A 16726-nucleotide genomic window follows, 5' to 3' on the forward strand; every position below is an offset into this window, starting at 1 on the left:
GACTGAGTCCCTGTGAATGCCGTTCAGGGCCTGTCTGTAAGCTGTCGGGTCCAGAGGTTGCTTAATGAACCTCTGGACTTCGTCCGTCAGTTCATATAGATGCCTCCTGACGTGCCTAGGCGAGGGCTCCTCTGCAAGCAGCTGTCTGCTTGGGTGGCCACTTCTGTGGCTCCCGATCAGGAACTGCTTCCAGAGCATTATATTATGCTCCTTAACAGGGAGCATTTGCGCCTCGCCGTGCAGGTGGTGTTCAGGCGACATCAAGAGGCATCCCGTCGCTGTCCTAAGTGCCGTATTTTGTACCGTCTGTAGCTTCGTCCACTGCGTCCTACTAGTCCCTGGCGACCACACTGGCGCTGCGTAGTTCAAAACCGGCCGGCCTATTGCCTTGTATGTTGCCAGCAACGTTTCTTTGTCTTTGCCCCAAGTACTGCCGGCTAGCGACTTGAGGACCTTGTTGCGGCTCTGTATTTTATTGACAATAGCGGTTGAGTGCGCAGAGAAGGAGAGCAGGCTGTCGAATGTTACTCCGAGTATTTTGGGGTTATTCACCGTCGGAATTGGTGTGTCATCGACGTGAATCCCCAGCGGTAGCCTGACCTCCATCGTCCAGGTTGTGAACAGGGTCGCGGAGGATTTCGTAGGGGAGATGGCTAGACACTTTGCAGTGAAGAAGCGAGAAAGTTCGGAGAGATAGCCGTTTACTTTCGAACACAGGTCATCAATTCCATTCCCAGTCGCCATGATCGAGCAATCGTCGGCATAGGAGACAATCGAGACTCCCTCTGGTGGTTGAGGGAGCTTTGAAATGTAAAAGTTAAACAGTAGCGGGGAAAGGACACCACCCTGAGGAACCCCCTGTTTTATTTTTCGCCGCTTACTCGTTTTGTCTCTAAATATTACCGACGAATGTCGACCACTCAGATAATTTGCCGACCACCGTTTGAGCCTCTGTGGGAGAGAGGAGGCCTCTATATCTTCTAGTAGCGTGGAATGGCAGACGGTGTCAAACGCCTTTGACAAGTCCAACGCTACTAGAATCGTTCTCTCACAGGGACGGTTACGGTTAAGGCCACGAGTTATCTGAGTGTTTATGGCGTTAAGTGCTGTTGTTGTACTGTGCACTTTACGGAAACCATGCTGATGCTTCGCTGGGGTCAGGTGGTTTGTGAAGTACGGGAGTAGCAAGGCCTCGAGTGTCTTCGCTTTGGAGGGTTTCGCCTTCCCGATGGCCACCTGAACTTCACCGCAAGTGAAAGCAAGGGGGGCACCAGTTGTTGGCAGTTTGTGCAGCCTTCTGGTCACTCGACGCTTGGCTTTGTCCACCGGAGGATGCAGTATGAACTGCCGGCTAAAATAGCTCGCGCATCGCTCCGGGTCCGACGAGGCATGGTCGCCGAATGAAATTTCGACTCTGTCGTCGTGCTTCGTCGGATTAGACAATGACCTCACGGTTGACCAAAGCTTGCTCACACCAGAGGTGAAATTACATGTCTTCAGATGCTCCTCCCACTTCTTCCGCTTATGTACGTTTACAAGTTGCCGAATCTCCGCGTTGAGATCCCTGATACGGGGTTCTCCGGGATCGGCCTGACGCTCATCGGCTAAGACAGCCGCTTCGGCAGGGAAGTTTGGACGTGGGTCCGATATACATCCTGCCGGTATGAAGCGAGCTGCAGCAGCAGTGATAGCCCTGCGGAACTTACGTTCACCGAGATGGACGTCGGTTGGTGTGGGGAGCGCTGCGAAGGTGTTTTCGGTAAACTCCGCGTAACCTTTCCAATCAGCTTTAGAAAAGTTGATATAGGTCCGGTGTTTGGCGGAGGCAAAGGCGGTTGGTTTATCAATCGAGATGACTATGGGTAGATGGTCTGATGCTAGAGTCAGCATAGGTCGCCACGTTATGCTGTTTATCAGACCAGCGCTGACTATTGTGATGTCTGGCGAGCTACTGCAGTTACCCATAATCCTGGTGGGTGCGTCGTCATTCATTGTGCAGAATGTCGAATCGTCTATCTGCTCAGCCAAGTCTGTTCCCCTACGATCGTTTGACAGGCTTGAGTGCCAAAGATCGTGGTGCGCATTAAAGTCACCTACTACCATACGGTTTTCACTTCTGAGGAGCGCACCTATATCAGGGTGATATCCTGCCGGGCAGCAGGTGACAGGGGGTATGTATATGTTAAATATTTCGAGCTCGACATCGCCTGACCGGATAGCGATGCCCTGACATTCTAGGGTGGTATCCCTGCGGTCGATGCCTGCTTCGATAAGACGATACTGCACGGTGTGGTGCGTGATGAACGCTAAGCCACCACCATTATCTCGCTCGCGATCTCGACGGTGCACGTTGTACCCGGCGCAATTCAACAAAGTTGAATTGCTGTGCAACTTCGTCTCTTGGACCGCAGCTATTAATATACCATGCCGACACATGAAGACGGTTATCTCCTCAATCTTGCTCTGTAGCCCGTTACAGTTGAATTGAAGGAGCTTCATGTGGTTCGGGAGACGTTTGGATTTTTGTTTTTGCAATTTGCAAGCTAATTTTGCATTTTTCGTAAAAAATGCTTAAATTCAAATATGTAGAGAATTTCATTTCCCACATTTGTTATATATAATGTTTCAAATTTATCCAGCTACAACAAAGCTATTATGCGTATTTGCGATATCTTTTATAGTCATTTTGCGAAAAATGTAAAAAACATATTTTTCACAATATTTTGTTATATATTTTTTAAACCATAAGAGATAAATGCCGACACGTCAGACATAAAATACGCAGAATTCGATTCGGCATAAATGTGTTTTTGAACAACGTCGATATCTGCAGCGGTATTACTGACTGTACAATTATTACTTTTTCTTTGACGATACCAAAACTTTGAAGAAGTACGTTCGGGGCACCAAGATTGCGCATATGGAAACTGCACATTTAGACATTATTTCGGTTAAACCGAAACTGTGCAGGTATGCTCTATTTCGGTTTTTGTCATATGCATTATTTCGGGTTTCAACCGAAACTGTGCATGTATGCATTACTTCGCTTTTTTCATATGCATTATTTCTGTTTTTAACCGAAACTGTGCATGTATGCAATACTTCGTTTTTCACATGTGCATTATTTCGGTTTTCAATAGAAACTGTGCATTAGGGCGGGTCGAAAATCTAATTTTTCTCAAATCCCTTGGTAATAGTGAAAATATATTGTCATGAAGTCAACAACAAGCCTGCAAAACATTAGTGTTTTATTTTAGTTGTAAGAGCCCGCGCATCGAACGCGAAGTGACTCACAGCACACTCGTCAAATAAGACCAATTTCTGTTAAAAATTCTGGGTTCAGCAAAAAGGTTTGTTGCATATTATTAGATAATGAATCCGGTAACGCAAATGATAATGTCAAATATCATTTCTCGCAGCCCTTTAGCTTATCGTTAATCTCAAAGTTATCTGTTTTCAATAAAATTTTAATTGTTCTCTTGATAATTGCACTGGCCTATAGTCAAAAGATGTAAAGAACAGAATTAATATTTCTGGCGTGCATTTAGGTCGCTGGTTCCAAATATTCTAATCTTTTTTGAAAATTAGCTATAGTTTGCGAATTTTTGCAAATTTAGGAACAATTTCGGCAACTCTAATAGAAAAGCCATAATTTTCCATCATCGTGGAAAAATATTGTTTATGCAAATGAGTATGGAAACACTGAACAGGTACAACTTCTAGAAACAATAATTAATGTACTTATGTTTATGCATACAATATAAAAATTGCAAATATAGTGAGATAACCAAAAATTTTGTTCAACATTTTTTTTTTTTTTAAATAATTTGTTTATAATCTGAACGATTTTCATCATGTTATTATCATAAATCAGTAACAGTAAGTCTCGACTTAAATTTGGTAATTATTACGTACCGATCGAGTAACATTTAGTAAAGTTATATCGAAAAACTGAAGTGGATCTCCAGTTTTTTTCTTAAAAAAAAATTTCTATTCAATTGTATAAATATTCTTTAAATGAAAGAACCGGATTACAGAAAAGTGTGCCAGTGAGTGACTTTTTTTCGTTCAAGCTGAATGCCAAGCAATATCGTCCAATCGGAGAGTCCTCAAAAGGATATCCCAGAATATGTTAAAGACTATTGCATTCATCTACAGTCACTTTTTCACATAATGGAATTAACTAAAATATTTATGTATATCTAAACACTTATTGCACATCCCCTACTTTCATATAACGGCAAATTTAGAAACCGCGAAGTATGTGCTTCTTCGGCGACTAATGAAACCATTCCGAACCAATTTTCAAAACTACATAAATGGACTTAAAATGGGCGTTTCTCACCCTAATTGTATTATGCTAATGTATGTAAATACTTATATGTTTGAAAATACTATTAACTTGTCAAACGATTCCTAATCTTTGACAATACATTCATTCACCACGATCTTGAAAACTAACCAAATCGGTGTTACCAAGTCCATGGTCATTTTAATATTATATAACCATCCGAAAATATTAAAACGTTTGAAATAAATCTCGTCTCACTTTTTTGTATTTTTCACTTGGTTGCTGAAGTAATGAAGAATTGAAAATTCATGAGGGAAAATTATAGTTTTTGTAAGTTTTATCTTAATATCTTAAAAACGTGTAGACTTATTGAAAAATGATAAATGAACGTGAGGTACTAAATTTAATAGCCTTTAATTTGATATATCGTCCTGTTTATAACAATTAACGCATTCCATAGATATTACTAGCCAAAGATTCATTTTCAAAATTCATACACTTTGATACGATTGCGCGGGCTAAAGATAAGTTTTAAATTAATCTTTCTTGGCCAATAACAACTGGCTTAGACCTAAGACATCAAAATATTACTATTACAATACGGTCGAATGCCTTATATTTTCCCCCATACAAAATCGACCCAGCCTACTGTGCATGTATGCAATACTTCGTTTTTCACATATACATTATTCGTTTTTTCTAATATAAATTACTTCTACTTAGTAACGGTTATAATCCCTAGCGCGGCCGAAGGCCGCCTACCCAAAAATACCTCCGTCCCTCTCTTCTGGCAACACAGAAAGGAGAATTTTACTTAGTAAGGGTTAATAATCCCTAAGCGCGGCCGAAGGCCGCCTAGGCAAAAAGAAGTTCTGCGCAAACATACTTCCGCCCCTCTTTTTCGGCAATACAGAAAAGAGAATTCTACTTAGTAAGGGTTATATTCCCTAACCGCGACCGAAGGCCGCCTACGCAAAAAGAAGTTATGCGCAAACATACTTCCGCCCCTCTTTCCCGGCAACAAAGGAAGGAGGATTCTACTTAGTAAGGGTCATAATCACTAAGCGCTACACAGAAAGAAGTTCGTTTTCATGTATGCACTCTTTATTTTATTTATTTTTATTGTATTTATTTATTTGTTACAGTCTTATGACTTAATAATACAACTATGATATTCGTACATACATACGTATATGAGTTGTAATGTTCTTATTGCTAAAGTTATGAATTAAATATAAAATTATGTATACAAAAACTATATATATTATATTACATATGTCTATATTTGGCCGCATGAATAAAAATATGCAATTACCCCCTCCAAAAAGTTCCGACCTTCCACTTCAGTTTATTTGAATAATCGAGTATAAGGTCGGAAATTCCAAGAAAACGCAATTGCAGTTCCCAATCATACGGCAGAGCAGGCAAACTAGACTAGTGGTCTAGACAGGCAAGTTCCAGGCCGTATTGTTAGGGCAGTTGGAAATCACTAGTTTCCAATCTGCACCATCCCTTCTCATATTATTGCTTCAGTTGTTAGGGCAGTTGGAAAGAACCAGTTTCCAATCTGCACCTTCACTTCTCATATTATTGCCTCAGTTGTTAGGGCAGTTGGAAAGCACTCGTTTCCAATCTGCACCTTTCTTCTCATATTGCTGCTTCAGTTGTTAGAGCAGTGGGAAAGCACTAGTTTCCAATCTGCACCTTTACTTCTCATATTGTAGCTTCAGTTGGAAAGCACTAGTTTCCAATCTGCACCTTTCTTCTCACATTGCTGCTTCAGTTATTAGGGCAGTTGGAAAGGACTAGTTTCAAATCTGCACCTTTATTTCTCATATTGTAGCTTCAGTTGTTTGGGCAGTTGGAAAGGACTAGTTTCCAATCTGCACCCTCACTTCTCATATTATTGATTCGGTTCGATCAGGATTTCCGATGTTATACACCCTGTCTGAATGGACTAGATCCAGAACAACACTGTTTGATAGGGTAGGAGGACGGTGCTTCGGGGATTGGTGTTTCGACTCTGTCAAGATTTGGAGATTCAGCAAGCTGTCTGAGTGGATTGGATCCAGAGCAACCTGGCCGGATGGAAAGGATTTGTTTCCATGCCGAGCCTCTATCTGATAGGTAGTGTTCGACAGTGGTCAAGTAATGATCTCTTGAAACTGGCAATGCTTTCACAATTTCTTGTTTGTGACGGTAGTTCGTTAAAACACTTTAATCCTTTGTAGAATATGTTCATTTTATCCACTTCTGTCCTATATAACGGCAATCTAAAGCTATTATTTTCCCTGAGTATGTATGAATGAGTTTCATTTATATATCTGAGATTCTTTCGGTTTTTGTCATGTGCATTATTTCGGTTTTAAGTCGGTTTTTGTCATATGCATTATTTCGGATTTGAACCGAAACTGTGCATGTATACATTACTTCGTTTTTCTTATATGAGTGAAAATCTCTCAAGTGGACCAGCCAAAATTGGACGGTCAGGATTTTTTCGCACAAATCACTTTATTCGGTTTACAACCATGAAAAAAATATATAATTTGAGCAATTTTGCAAAACTCGAAGTTTTACAAGAGTTATTGTTATTCACTTTTTTTATGAATTTCGTAATCTATGTACAGCTACTTTCAAAATTCAGCATACGGCTCTTTTTTGTTAATATTCGCAATGTTTTACATGCTAAAATCTTTTTGTTAATTTTGTATTAAAATATAGCTCATATTTTAGCAAACCCCACTTAAATCCAAGAATGAAACAGTGTTCGAAAATTAAGAAGAATTGCAAAGTTCAGCAAAATCGCGAACTTTTTAATACGAATTTCTAAAAAGAATTCAGATGCGCAGTTTTATAGCCCATTAAATTTTAATGTAATAATGTGCGAATTTCAAATGTCTAAAAATTCGCGTTAATTTTTGAGAATTTTTTTGCTGAATGTCCTTCGAATTTTTTTTCATATGAAAAAAAATATGAAATTTTTTTATATGAAAAAAAAGCGTAGAACAGTCAGCAAAAAAAGTCTCAAAAATCATCGCGATTTTATTGAGCTCCAAAATAGCAACCAGAGAACGCATCGAAAAAAAGTCTTTAATATTGTTTGAGAACCTCTTGCACCATTAAATAAATAATAAATATATCTACTTTTTTATTTAAAGTGAAAATTAGTTCATAAGTAACAAAACAAAAGACAGTAATAAAGTGTATACGCATTTAATAATACTTTAGCGCGTACATACCTGATAAAATAACTTAAGGTATGTCGAATAAAGCTCGATGCAAAAAAATGTGAGTCAACAAATGTATTTTGTGGTTGAAAGAATTTCATAATACTAGTGGCAGAGGTAAAGAAACTCCTTATTTCGAGCAATTTTGTCCATATTTATTATGTTTATTTAATGTTTAATTTTTTTTTATAAATATAACACCGTGCAATTGTCAATTTTGCACACAAAAATCAATATATTCGCGAATCCATGGGCCAAATATAGTAAAGCTGCGTTTTTAGTTTTTCTCTCTGACGTCAGGATTTATTTTAAAGGACTTTGTAATTTCAAAGATATGATTAATTCCAAAAATTATTTAAAAAATTCAGTGCAATGTAGAATAAAAATATGGGTACCAAATGAAAGGGGAAATTTCTTTAGAATTTAAAAAATTTAAAACATTTTTATATAGATGAATCCGAGCTAATTTCTTTTAGTGTATGCTCATATTAATATCATAGTGCAAGTAAAAAAAAAATATTCCATTATTGGGATCTAAACGATTTTACCTTTTAGATCGCTATAAGTCGGTTTGGATGTGTTAGTGAAAATAAATACATACAGTCACTCAAAGAAGTATTCGTGATTTAGTTTTTTCACAATACATATTCAAAATGTTCCATCATAAATCTTTTTCGTTAATTTTCATTTAAAATATAGCTCACTCTATAACAAAAACCATATAAATCATCCTTGCAAACTTTATAAAAAATTCATAAATTGAATCAAACTTAAAAAAATCGACAATATTTCAAACTTTTTAATAATAATTTTTAGAAAAATTGTCGGTATGCAGTTTTTTAGCCCGGTCAAATTTAGTCAATTCTAGTATAATAAAGTGCAAGTTTCAAGAAGCTAAAAGTACCGCGGATGTTTTAAAATTTTTTTGTCGAAAGTGTTGCGCATTTTTTTCCATAAAGGCATGAACGAAATCAATTTTTTATGGAAGAAAATGTGCAACATCCTGGACAAAAAAATTCTAAAAAATCAGCGATTGATTGATTTTCATGAATTTTGTACGAAGTTTTCAAGAATTTTGTATATGGTTTTTGTTATAGAATAAGCTATATTTGAAATGAAAAATAACGAAAAAGATTTGTGATGGAAAACATTTAGAATGCTAAATCGGGATTTATTTACTCGAGCGTCATTTTGACCTATTGGATTTTGAAGACTATATGATGGGAAGAAAAAAAGGTCATGTGATGTTTTTCCTTACAGCGGTGGGTGGAGGATCTACAGGCTTCCAAAAATGTTAAAAAAAAAAACAGTTACATGGATTTACTCGAGCGCCTCAGATATTGATAGTGAATAAATCAAACGGGTTTCTTATGACGGAAATATGCTAATCTGCCGGTTTGCATGGTGGGGGTGGGCGTACGGAAGGGTGAAAAATGGGCGACCAAAAAAATTTACTCGAGCGCGTCAGATATTCACAAGGGATGTTAAATGGGCCCGAATTAACCTCCCATTCAATAATCTGACGGTTCAGATGTGACGCAAGCTCGTGGCGTCTTCTTGAAGTAGCAAAAAAAAAAAAGGTCATTAGGATTTACTCGAGCGCGTCAGATTTTCATACAGAAGGTTCATCTCGATGCCCTGGTCGTCCTGTTCCATAATCTGACGATTATCTGGAGGGGTTTTCTTAATCTGACGGTTTAAAAAAGTAATTCCGTTTCTGAGATGCACAGTCAACCAAACACATATTATTGTAAACACTTATTATTTTATCCGAGCAACTATTATCATACACACTTTTCAGCATGTAATTAACCAACTATTTCTTAATCTGACGCGCTCGAGCAAATCCACCTATAAATTTTGTTTACTATTCTGATCAGCTCTCCAATGCGCGCGGCTCTACATAGATGGCTTAGATTTGGCAGAGGTACTCATCAGGATGCAGGGTATCCCCTATATGTTAATCTCACGCGCTCGAGTAAATCCCCGAATCCCCTCTTGGGCACCCCTACTAATTTTGATGTTGTTAAAAACCTAAATTACTAATACGTCTGTGAGTGACTATATGTATTAGTTACACCAACATGACTCTGGCATGACTCAACTCGTGAGTCAGACGATCCGTCTATGGCGCCTATAAGAGGTGGTAAACGATAAATAAAAATTTAACTTTAAGACATTTTCAGTGACAATACTGCTAAAACGGCTTTAAGGAGCTTCGAAGGTTTACTAGTTTAGATATAAAGGTGTAATTAGATCTCTTTCTATAAGAGCATTTTGAATTTCATGAGCACGACTATTTCCATGCACATGTACTAATATGCACATATGTATTAATTACTAAAATGAACTTTTCTCCAATACAGAGCATGCAACTATATCTGCAGGCGAGGGTCAAGAGGGTTACCTTACAAGAAAACATGAATGGGAGTCAACTACGAAAAAAGCCTCAAATAGGTCTTGGGATAAGGTAAAGCTTGTCAATGTAAGTTCACACGAAGCTTGTCACTTAAATTTATTTTGTAGGTGTACGTTGTCGCAAAAATTGGCCATTTGTCGTTCTTCAAAGATCAAAAGGGTTATAAGAGTAATCCTGAATTGACTTTCCGTGGAGAACCGAGTTATGATTTACAGGGCGCAGGTATTCAAATTGCGACCGACTATACCAAAAAGAAGCATGTGTTAAGGATAAAGTGAGTAGAGATGGATTCGTCATAGAGTTTGAATTATCAAATATATTTTTGCATTAGACTTTCTGGCGGTGCCGAATTTTTATTGCAAGCACATGATGATGATGAAATGACGCTGTGGGTATCGTCCCTTAAAGCCCAAAGTGAGTCAGCAACCGTTGCTGAAAGCAGATCCCAAACATTACCAGCGACTTCACAGAAGGATGAACCAAAGCGCAGATCATTCTTTACCCTTAAAAAGAAATAAAGTGAAGACGTTCATAAAAGATTATTCTATTAAATTTTGCTTACGAAATTGCACGACAAATATGCTAAACGTATGTATATGTATCTTATTTATTTAAAACATGTATGCATTTTAATGTATTCAATAAAACATTTATTCCTTAAAATCGTATACATATAAGAAAATTCCCTTATTTACTGCTTTGATATTTTTTTAGATAGATAAGCCTAGGGAAAGTGGAGGAGTATGCGCAAAGTTTCGCTTCAAGCGTTAGAACGCGAAAACCAATTTTCAGTATTTCATAAAAACATATTATTTTACGAGTTTCTACTTAAGTGCGAAATATGGCAACATTGATGATGTGTATGGCATTATCATCGCATACATTTTAAATAGTAAACGCATGATACAAAGAAGAAGGCAGTTTCGTATATACAACTTTTTATTAAAAGCCGGTTTTTGACAGTTGCTCATTTGTAAAAATTTGATGTAGCGTTACCCAATTTTAGTTTTTTTGGTAGATAGTATTTCATATTATAAATTTTGGAAATATATGTTTATCAAATAGTTACGTTTACATCTATTTTTGTAAAAAGAATGTATTAATGACTAAAAAGAATTAATATTTCATAATAATATAGTTAAATTTTATATAAAACTCGATATAATATTTTATATGGGCTGTTTACACGGGGGCGTTTGCGAATCACGCTCCGGTGTAAATTTAGCAGAAAGAAATAAATAGAACCAAGATATTGTATTTTAGTGTTAATTCAATACAGAGTCAATTTATTTTCAATATATAAATATATATGTTGGTATAACAAAATATTTAAATACCTTTGGACTGGAGTGGCCTAGTAGCTGCTGCGCTCGCGTTGATCTTCTAAACCGAAGTGAAGTACAGGACTTGCGGGATTTTAAATCGGACCGCCGGACAACCGATATTAAGCGGAAACTTAACGAAGGTTTATTGTCCGGCGGGAAACTTTAGTTAACGGCGCGAATTAATATTAGTACGTGTGCACACGTATGTGTGTGTACATATGCACATATGCCAACATTAGGGCGGGTCGCAAAAATATAGAAATATTTAGGGTGAAGGCCTAAACATACTGGCCCTCTTTCGGCAAGCAACATCCAACATTTATGCAGCAACTACCAGATCAACTATATACATGTCCAAACAAAATATTATAAAAATTCATAAAAAATGTGTTTCTCTGGTTTCGTTGGAGAGGAGCCAGATTCCTCGTTCGTCGTCCCGCATCGTTTCACATGCGTTCTCCTCGAACCTAAGTTGCTGCTTGAGGGGAAGAGATGTAAAGTATAAGAGTGAAGATACGTGGACATTTTCAAGTGCACTTTTATTGAGAAAAAGAAAGATTCATAAAAATAAATTTCAAAAATTTATATGTAGAAATTCATTCAATCAGAAAAGTTATAAATATAAATGTATCTGTTTATGTTTATGCTCTGGTAACGCCAGAGAGCACCCATCCGAAGATGGTGCTCTGAGCTAGCAGAGGCCCAAAGGAATTTGGGAGTATACCCGGCAGGATTACGACGGCGTAAACGTCAATGCCGAGGACTTGGCGAATGGGCGTCGAACTATAGAAATGTGGGTCGGCCAACCGAATGTGCTGGTATGCTGTGGCGACGGCAGGATCTACGTTGCTGGCTAGCGATACGCGGTGGTAGTTCGTTTTAACCGTCGCGTGGGTCGGAATACGGTTATTATCGCCGTGCTTTCCTCGAAGGCATAAGACGCAACCCGTTTGATTTCCGACTCGCGTCTGTTCCAGCCTCAATTCCCGAGCTAGGTCCGCTGAAATTATCGTGGTGGCGCAGCAACTATCGATGAGAGCGCGGACTAGATGAAGGCGCCCCATCGCCTCGACTTTTACTACTGCTGTCCGCGCAATAGCAATCATAGGGCTCAATGTTGGACCCGCGATAGCGTGTTGTCCCGGGAGCCCGTTGCGGAACATGTCGGGTGTGGCTACCTGGCGGAATCTAGGAGCAAGCCTATTGTCGTTCTGTCGACGCAGTCGGAAAGGCCTAGTTTCCACTGCGCCGTCGCTGAATTCTGCGTGGTAACCCAAGACGCCGTGTATGCTCTCGGTCTTCTAAGTTGTCGCGTTCATGTTGGAGCAGGGGTCGAAAAGACCTGGTTTCCGATCCCCTATTCGTGGTCGGGCGAAGAGGCATAGTCTCCGCTCCGGACTCACATAATTCGCTCAGTTCATTTTCTGGACGAAGAGGCCTAGTCTCGTTTCCAGAGTCAGAGGCGCAAATGGATATCGCACAATCAGCGTTTTCTTCTTCTACTTGAACGCTCCAAGGCTTGCTGGTTTCATTCTCTGACCTCCATGAGTCTATATTCATCGATATGGAGGGTAGAATGGTGCTTCTCGTTGCATTGACGGCATTTCGCATCGCTAGTACAATTTTCGGTTTTGAGGTCCATAGAAAGACAGTTGCCGCAGAAACGTCCTAGCAGCGCCTCCCGTAGCCTCTCTTCTGGTGTCTTGGCACGATAAATTGGGCACAGACGAATTGGGTGTTTCCCTTCACACAATCGGCACGCCAAAACAAAGCGTTGAGGGTTCTGCATGGCCTTCTGTTTTAATGTGCTGAAGAGACCCATTTTTTCCAGAAATATTTCCTGCTTTAATTTTGTTTTTCAACTTGTTCGCAGTTGATTCTCTTTTTTATTGTTGGGTGGCGAGTGAATAAGATGGGAATTATTTAAGCATTTGGCATAAAAAAAATCGTTTGTTAATTGCAACAAGATTGGTCCGTCTGAACGTGGCATTATTTTCTATCAATTGCCCTTCTCCAACTAACGCGTGTAAATATGGCTTAATCCAAGTTTGCAACCCACGAAAATGACAAATGGATCGCACAAATGCCATACATTCCATTGTGCAGGGATGCATGGGCAGAGTTAGATTTTAATTATATCGAAGACTGTAACTTTGCAGTTATTATTTAGAGGTGCCAAAATTAAGTGCACTTGTGAAACTGATTATCTCCATTATGACTTCATCTACTAATATTCGTAATTAGCATTTAAACTTCATAGATTAAAAGTGGCGAAAAACGTATTAATATACACATGGAGAGTTTTTAGCCATTCTCACAACCCTACAACTAGCCTGCCACCCAAAAATGCCACTGTAGGTGATACTCGGCTAAAAACAGGGTAGCTCATATGCAGCGGAATTCATAAGTTGAATATTAGATTTTATTACAAATGTCTTATTCCCTTTAGAATTTTACGTAAAAATATGTGAAATAACTACAAAAAGTTAGTGCATTCATATTTCCTAATGACAATGCCTCTTTAAGTGCGAAAAATGCATTTAGGTTAGCAAAGCTAACGATTATCGAATGGTGCGATGGTATGTATCAACATATGTTTTTTCCATTTGTGGAACGTATGTAGATAGAAGTATATGTGAATTTATACACCCGTACTAGGACGTCACTACGTTCTGACATGGGTTTAGTACTTTTTAGAAAAGTGTTTAATCTACTCTAGTACGTTTTATTAAAAAATCTACTCAATAATACAGTTTTAATTCATGTCAATATTTAGGTATGGATGACGATGATCTTAATGAAAATTAATGTTTAAGTTAAAGGTTATTACTTTGATCATTATGTGAAATAATCCAATTTGGTGATATTGCGAATGTGAAAAGGATGACCCCCGGCTACTACGAAAATTTGTATTTATCCCAATTGTTAGAGTGGTGCGTACTAAATAATTTGAGTAGTCCGAGCCCTGTTTCACACATATGCCAATGAAGAAAATTCATTCATTTCATTGAAAGAATGGGATGGGAAGTACATTCATACACCAGGGAATTACGCAATCGCAGGTAAGAAGTTTGTAGAGGTTGTAAAAATTAATAAATTTAATTTGCAATTAACACTAATATTTTTTTCTTTTCAGACTCCGAATTAAGCAGTGCACGGCAGTCCGCGCGATTGACTTAATATGTGACCTGGTCTACGGAAAGGGGGCTTAGGTGTCAAAAACTCAATTTTCACTTTTTGGTTGATTCGGATGGAAGATGAGATGCTTTTTCACGTGGTGAAAAGCAGAAAATCCTAACTTGCTTAGAAGTGTACTAAAAATGTAAAGAAAGAAGAGTAAAAATACGACAAAATATAATTTATTGGTAATGAACAAAATACACTAGCAACTTTCACGATGAACTATAATAATATTCCGACCAACAACAACACTTACTGGACCAACAACAACACTTACTGGACGTCCGGCGCGGAGAACAATTAACGAGATAATGAGAAACTGACGAAACGAGTTGCTTACTTTTAACAGCTTTTTCACAGAAAACTGGTTTTCGCACGTAAGCTCCCTTTTCGTAGACCAGGTCACATATATGGATTTCTTGAAATATCCAAGTTATAGCCGATATAATTTAAATTGATGGTCGTCAAATCCTACTCAATTTGAGCTGTATCCTTTGCCAGCCAATACGAGTCTTGAATATACGGGCAAATCGGCTCAACACGGGACCTTTAAATCCATATTTATTTGATTATAACCGCACCTTTTTGGTAATCGCATAAACTTAACTGAAATGGAGTCTCAGCCTGGTTATATCAAATCGGGCGATACACGGAAGCTGCGTTGCCTCTGCTGATGTTTGGAACACCGTTCCATACTGAAGAAGTGGATAAAAGCGGTAATGTTATGCTATCGTGTGAAGGTATTGAATATCAAAATTAACAAAAAACTAATATTTTTAGTATGATATTAAATAAAAAGATTTACTCTTAAAGACAGTAAATGCTGCATTTAAAAAAATAGACTAAATAAAAAAGCAAACATGTGTAGTTAATTTAAAAACATATGAAGCCAAAGGACAGAGCTTGCAAGCTTATAGTAGCAACTATTTAAGTTGAAGTGTACCAGACAAACGTACTAATACCAAGTAGTAGGGAAGTTGCAAATTCGTGCTGGGAACATTTTTTTTCGCAAGAATTTGTGTGTAGGATTGGGGCCCACGGTTGCTTTTTGTCAACAATAATTTGCATTAACAAGTTCAAAAAATTTAAAAAATGTACAATCTTGCTGCGATTTGCTAATGAGCGATGTATGTAAATATTTTTTTTTTTACTTAATTAATTTAATTAATTCCACTGATTTGAAAGGTATTGGTTTGAAAAAGCTGTGTTCGTAATCAGAAACAAAATACGTATAGATTCCCGATTTTTTTTGTTTTTCTCACTGGAAGTAATTAAAAAAGTTATTATTTATGTTCGAAAAGCAGCCGTGGACGCCGATTAAACTGTGGTCAACTCCACAGAATCTGTATAATCAAAATGAGGTTTTAAGGGTGTTTATTTAATGGTATAGGTTCCAGCCTGGCGTGCGGGTCCTCAGTGCAGCTGACGGTTTTCTTCGGGGTAGTATCCTGGTTTTCTACTACTTCCATCATCATCCTTGTTGGAAATGTCGTTGGTCTGGTAACAAGGTTTTATGTTTTTACCTTCTTTTTTTTGTTGTTAACCGTTTATTGGAGACCTAATTGATTTGTGTTTTTATCAGGGATTGCTTGCATAACTACATGCTGCGTATCGTTCGATTAAGAGAAAAAAGAAGCTGATTGGCAATTTTTCTCTCCGAACCCTTTTGGAACCGAAGATATGTGAGTTTTTAAATATTTTTATTATTATTTTAAATTATTCTTTTCGGGGCGGGTCTACACTATAAATTGCCTACTCAGTTTATGCAACCCCTTCAAAATAAAGCGGATTTGAAACAAAAAACATATCGTACATTTGTTAAACTTGCTAGTTTTCTACTGTTTGCTTCTTCTTCTGTGGCGTCGTAGTTCGCTACTTCTGCAGTTATTTTAATTATGGATTCAGATCTGAGGATGGTCGTTTTTGTGTAGCCAGATCAACCCGGGGTAATTCGGGTAAGAACCATCACCGCAAATACAAAGAAACAAAACAAAAGATACTCCCTGGTAAACTAAAACACGTTCTCTAAAAAAGTTAGACATGGAATCCCTCCTATTACCTAGAAGTGGAATGTTGTGGTAAAAGGAAGTGGAATATAATAAAGGCGATGAAGGGTAGGGTTGGAGGATGGTTCCGTGCGCAGAAGTGGAAAACTTTTGACTGCCATTCACCTGGGAGTGGCCAGAAGCGATTCTTGTGCGTACGGTTCAAATCGCAGCTCACAACGTCCGGATATTTATATCCACGTATCCTCTGGGTAGCAACCAAACACCCGTTTGGGAGC

The 16726-nt window shown here is 38.1% G+C and overlaps 1 protein-coding gene across 3 annotated transcripts in view; it reads left to right on the top strand.

The window, feature by feature from the left end:
• LOC118734159 (spectrin beta chain) overlaps positions 1-10605 on the top strand; it is a 119986-nt gene extending 109381 nt beyond the window's left edge. For all 3 annotated transcript variants that reach the window (XM_036463878.1, XM_036463877.1, XM_036463879.1), the window contains 3 exons: positions 9885-9988; positions 10045-10211; positions 10269-10605. In XM_036463878.1, coding sequence (XP_036319771.1) covers positions 9885-9988; positions 10045-10211; positions 10269-10455 — 458 coding nt within the window. In that variant the 3' untranslated portion in view covers positions 10456-10605. The remainder of the gene's footprint in view (positions 1-9884; positions 9989-10044; positions 10212-10268) is intronic.
• The last annotated feature ends 6121 nt before the right edge of the window (positions 10606-16726 follow it).

This window comes from Rhagoletis pomonella, unplaced genomic scaffold, assembly GCF_013731165.1.
Source record: "Rhagoletis pomonella isolate Grant_MI unplaced genomic scaffold, Rhpom_1.0 Rhpom_scaffold_00002, whole genome shotgun sequence".
In the NCBI taxonomy this organism is placed as follows: Eukaryota; Metazoa; Arthropoda; class Insecta; order Diptera; family Tephritidae; genus Rhagoletis; species Rhagoletis pomonella.